General features: G+C 34.2%; 2 protein-coding genes across 4 annotated transcripts in view; one reads left to right on the top strand and one right to left on the bottom strand.

Annotated features, from left to right (window-relative positions):
• Positions 1-3,203, bottom strand: part of LOC108687507 (ribosomal protein S6 kinase beta-1-like) — a 4,128-nt gene extending 925 nt beyond the window's left edge. The window contains exons 1-10 of the mRNA XM_018193288.1: positions 3,093-3,203; positions 2,925-2,962; positions 2,387-2,564; positions 1,633-1,716; positions 1,282-1,415; positions 1,149-1,211; positions 883-1,011; positions 711-801; positions 487-603; positions 139-378 (exon numbers count right to left, since the gene is read on the bottom strand). Of these exons, the coding sequence (XP_018048777.1) occupies positions 139-378; positions 487-603; positions 711-801; positions 883-1,011; positions 1,149-1,211; positions 1,282-1,415; positions 1,633-1,716; positions 2,387-2,564; positions 2,925-2,962; positions 3,093-3,182 (1,164 nt within the window). The 5' untranslated portion in view covers positions 3,183-3,203. The remainder of the gene's footprint in view (positions 1-138; positions 379-486; positions 604-710; positions 802-882; positions 1,012-1,148; positions 1,212-1,281; positions 1,416-1,632; positions 1,717-2,386; positions 2,565-2,924; positions 2,963-3,092) is intronic.
• A 375-nt stretch (positions 3,204-3,578) lies between these two features.
• The window catches only part of LOC108687510 (thioredoxin domain-containing protein 17-like), a 7,437-nt gene continuing 6,003 nt past the window's right edge, over positions 3,579-5,012 (top strand). Inside the window, exon 1 of one of the 3 annotated variants that reach the window (XM_018193294.1) lies at positions 3,579-3,610. The gene's annotated coding sequence lies outside the window, so the exon portion shown is untranslated. Of the gene's footprint in view, positions 3,611-3,847; positions 3,901-5,012 lie in introns of those variants that run through there. The other 2 variants (XM_018193296.1, XM_018193295.1) reach the window with 2 other exon arrangements.

Raw genomic sequence — 5,012 nt, 5'->3', positions numbered from 1 at the left:
TATATATATATATGTATATATGTATGCATGTAGAGAAGTATACAACTTTCTCATAGGACTTTGGCAAAATCGTTTGTAGCCATATTTTGTTATAGAATGTTATGTCCTTAGACATACAAATTAAAAAAGAAAACTCACCTGAAATAGCCCATCAGCTGACTCGCTCAAAGTGTAATCTACTGGAGAGTCTATTGGTGCTGAAGTAGTAAATTTCTTATCAAATTGTGATACATCTTCTTTGCTAGACAATTTTGGTCTAAAAGGAGGTTTTAACTGTCGAGATATAACGTCATTCCAATTGATATGTTTGAAGAATTTGTGTGCCTTTACTTCTTCACCGTCGGACTGAGCAGATCCCAATCTTTGCGCAACTTGTCTCTATGCAGAAGAAAATTACTTTTATATGTTTAATAATAAATTTTTCTCAAAATAACATCGCTTTGAAGATAAGAATATTATCGACAAGATTAATTTATGAGCACTAACCTTCAATAATTTCCGAATAAGATCTTTAGCATCGGCAGTTAAATATGCTGGGAGAGATAATTTGCCACGTAGAATTCTGTCGATAGTTCTCTTCCTACTGTTTGAGCTAAATGGTGGCTAAAAATTTAGCAAATAGTAATGTGAATTAATATACGCATTCTTTGAGCTCGTATCACGAACATATTATGAACGGAATATAGTTCATACGTAATGACAATACATACTGCTCCTGTAAGCATGTCATACGTCAAACTTCCCAGACTCCACCAATCTACTGCTTTCCCGTGTCCACTTCTCGTTAAAATCTCAGGTGCCCTTTAATAAAATAATACAACAATCAGTACAAATTGTAATTATAAAACTTCTTAGCAATCTATATTTATATATGATATTTACATATATTCGATAGTTCCGCAAAATGTATGCGTAAGAGCACCCTCTTGTATATGCTCTTTACATAATCCAAAATCAGTCAACTTAATATGCCCATCTGCATCCAATAAAATATTTTCTGGTTTCAAATCTCTGAAACAATTCATTACAAGTGTCATAAACTGAATGTCGCATACAAACCAAATGTTTAATATTTATATCAATTATATTGAAGCCTTAAATTATATTTTAATTCTTGATGTTGAGATTTATAAAGAAAAATATAATACCTGTATATAATTCCTTGCAAGTGAAGATGTTGTAGAGCTAATGTAATTTCGCATAAATAAAAACTGCAAAACAAATAACATGATATAAAATGCTTTGAAAAATATAATTAGATATTTTCATGATTTCACTCACCGCGCAGTATCTTCCATGAAAATTCCTTCGTCATTTAAATGATGAAACAATTCACCACCACACATATATTCCAATATCAAATATAATTTATGACCAGTTTGGAAGGCATACTTGAGATCTACGATAAAAGGATGCTGCCAGATGCAAGCATAAATAAATGAATTGATATTTTGTTTAAAGATATAGATAGAAGAAAATAGATATTAATTTTTATTGAAAAAATCGGGAATTATAAGAATCTTTTTTATACGTACTATTAAGATTATATACGTATATCTATATATATATATATTAACTATTTGTTGAATTCGAATTATTGCAAATATTTTAGCATATACGAATATAACTAACCTTTATGGATTCCAAGATGTTTCTTTCAGCTCTAGTGTGAGCTGTATCTTTCTGATTTCTTACAATCAAAGCCTTGCGCAATACCTATTTCGAATAAGACAAAAGAATATGTTGAATGATTGAAGAAAAGAGTGTTATAAATAAAAACGTTTGTCAGCGGAGAATATAAAAATAGATACTGATTAAGAATTTATAATTATCATTCTAGAGATAAAAACTGCAAAAACTAATTACTTTAAGTTCACAATAATTGAAGTAAAATTGCTAGCAAATAACAAGATAATTAAAATAAACTTGTAAATTGCTTGTTGGCAAAACTCGTGTAATTTTTTTATCACAAAATATTTATTGATCAAGAAAAAATGCAAATCAAATAATAAAGGAAGACCAAATAATATGGACCAGGCTAAATTTTGATATATATATATATATATACTTGATATCTATACTTACATAATATTTGATTATACTTATATAATATACTTATAAAAATTTGAAATACAATTATGTAAACTGCATATTGTTTATTATAAAAAACACAATTATAAACAATGAAATGCAAAGCATAGCATAATTTTTGAACATTAATACATAAACAGTGAGATAACATTCTTAGATTATCAATATTACTGTAATCATCCTTCATCGAAAGTATTTTTCACACACTGCTTATTATTTTAGCAAACATAACACATTTACATAAAAAATTACTTTACAAGTTTACGCAATAATTGTGTTATGAGGATTTCGGTACCTTCATAGCGAAGATCGTGCCGGTATCGTTTCCCGTTATTTTGCGCACTTGAAACACTTTGCCGTAGCCACCTTTTCCAATAACTTTGCACAATTCAAAGTCCTGCGGTCCGACCTTCTCCTGCGTGCGATTGACATTATGCTCCGAAATCGCTACGGTCTCCACCACGTCAGACGAGCTGGAAGCGATAAGCAAAAGAAATTGAATAATTTCTTAGCGTTGACGAGAAGAGTGACAAGGTAGGTAACCAATGATCCCAAATTTTACAGGATATCTCGATTTTCAGATCTCTATAGAAGCGTCTCGAAAGAACGCCATTTATCCTAATTTATCACATAACGTAAATTAAATACATGAAATTCATTAGTACATTTAAATAATGGGGATCCAGAGTCATTCCGATATTTTAAAGTTGATATCCCGAAATTAGTTGATCAAAAATTGACCAGCCAAATTGATCCAAATGACAAGCGGGACGCATGTAAACGCGTGGCATGATCGGAACACGCGCGCAGAGGTTCTATAAGGTCCTACTCACCTTACGATCTCATGCTCGTTCAGCGTGACGCATTCCTCCTGCGAAAAGGAAAACAGATGCGGCGTTAGAATGACGGTTGACACGGTACACGTGCCGCTGTCGCGGGCGGAGGTATCGGGATTCCCATTCTCGTCGGGAGATAAAGGAGGGCGGGGAAGCCTTAATTACCGCGTCGATCTCGATGATGTCGTCGTCCTCCGACTCGTCCCTGTGCGGCAGTCCTGCATCCTGCAGCTCGATATCAAATATCGCGGACATCGTGATCGTCTGCAGTCGCGTCGCTGTTCACTTACACGAACTGGGGAGATGGGTAATTCAGGCGCGCCGGATCACTCTTGCGTCTCCTCTCGCGCGGGATGTCAACACATAGAATCTGGCAGTCCTGGCACGCCGTACGCGAAAACAGCAGGCCGCCCAGCAGGCACGAGCGGGGTACGCGGAGTCGCACGACGTTCAAGACTCGGTCGCCGTCGCAGATGGTCGCGGAGTGACGACGAGTGATGACGAGAACTCGATTCGTGGAACGAACCGAATCACTCCTGTCGCAACCACGCCGATTGCCTGGAGAGGGGAACGTGAACTTCTCAGCCAATCGCCTTGCGCGTCGCCGCTCCCACGCACCAACCATGAAGCTTCCACGCGGCGGATTTGAATCGAGCATTCGAACGTTTGAAACCTAATTCCAGGTAGTCAATTTTGGGTACTTTCCGTTTAGACAATGATCAATGCATCAACGTTACTTTATCTTTAAGCGAGGCTTAAAACTCTCTCTTTCTCTCTCTCTCTCTCTCTCGGATTTAGAGAGAGAGAGGGAGAGAGAGAGAGAGAGAGAGAGGGAGAGAGAGAGAGAGAGAGAGAGAGAGAGAAAGAGAGAGAGAGAGAGATTCGTTTAAAGTCAAAGTAAATAGTGTTAGTGCAATCGGATCTTAGTGATACAAGTCGACACAAACATAATTCTATCATTCTTGACATTCAAGTGAGTAACAAACAAAAAACAGAACAACATTTGTGTCGACTTGAAATAGAAAGCATTCTGTATTTTGAAACGAAACGAAAATTACAAAAGCGAGCGAATATTTATAATTTCATTGTTCACAATATCTAATAAATTCATTCATTTTTTTTGTAAATAAATTTACTCATTTTCCTTGCATTTTAAGATACACAATCAACTCAGATAACACAACTGATCCATTTAAACTTGAAAAATATTCATCTTCTTTAGTTCTTTATGAATTAACGCAATCTATTCGAAATAAACTCAAAAAGAAATATACATGTATAGAAATATATTTATATGCACATTTGTAGATATGTCTTTAATAAAAGTAATAATTTAAAATTTGCACAAAAAGTTATAATTTACTCTGTAAAATTAAGAAATAAAAAAAGTCTAAAAAAAGAATATATCTTTGGATCTAAAAAGAATTCTCACAATTGGTGACATATGACAATGAAATTTTTCGAACTCTTTGTGGATATTTTTTTATACCTGAATTTCTTTCTTAGTTCATTTTTTCGCTTTCTCTTTTCACATTGAAGAAATTTAGAGAAATGAAACCATGCAGGCTCAGCGGGCGAGAATAGAATAATATCAATAAAAGCAATTTTTTTTATTTAGAATAAATAGATCTAAATATTGTTCGAAAAATTTGTTTCCATAATAAATAATGTACACAAAAAAAGAAAGTTTCATAATAATTAACAAGTGGCAATTGTTCTCGCATTTATCTTTTGAAGGTGCTCGTAAATCTATTTTTACATTAATTATTATTAATGTATACAATCACAAAGAGAACATTTGTTGCTTTGAAAATCGATTTTTGTCACTTTTTAAAGAATAAAAAGAATACCTGTCGAACCTTCACAAGATCATTGTGAAGGTTCGACAGGTATTCTTTTACAGGTATTCTTTAAACCATTTCGAGCATTATTTTTCTCATTCTTTGTTCCTGGGAGCTGTTATTAAATTCTCGGAACGCAAATGCGTCATACGTTCGAATAAAGAGCCTCATCACGACGAGGTGGTACACCTATATAGATCGTGTGTTTACGAATTGTGCAATTTTACGAAATCGCATCCGCACA

This window comes from Atta colombica, unplaced genomic scaffold, assembly GCF_001594045.1.
Source record: "Atta colombica isolate Treedump-2 unplaced genomic scaffold, Acol1.0 scaffold207, whole genome shotgun sequence".
In the NCBI taxonomy this organism is placed as follows: Eukaryota; Metazoa; Arthropoda; class Insecta; order Hymenoptera; family Formicidae; genus Atta; species Atta colombica.
Note: the sequence above shows the minus strand (reverse complement) of the source record. Positions and strands in the feature narration are given on the sequence as shown.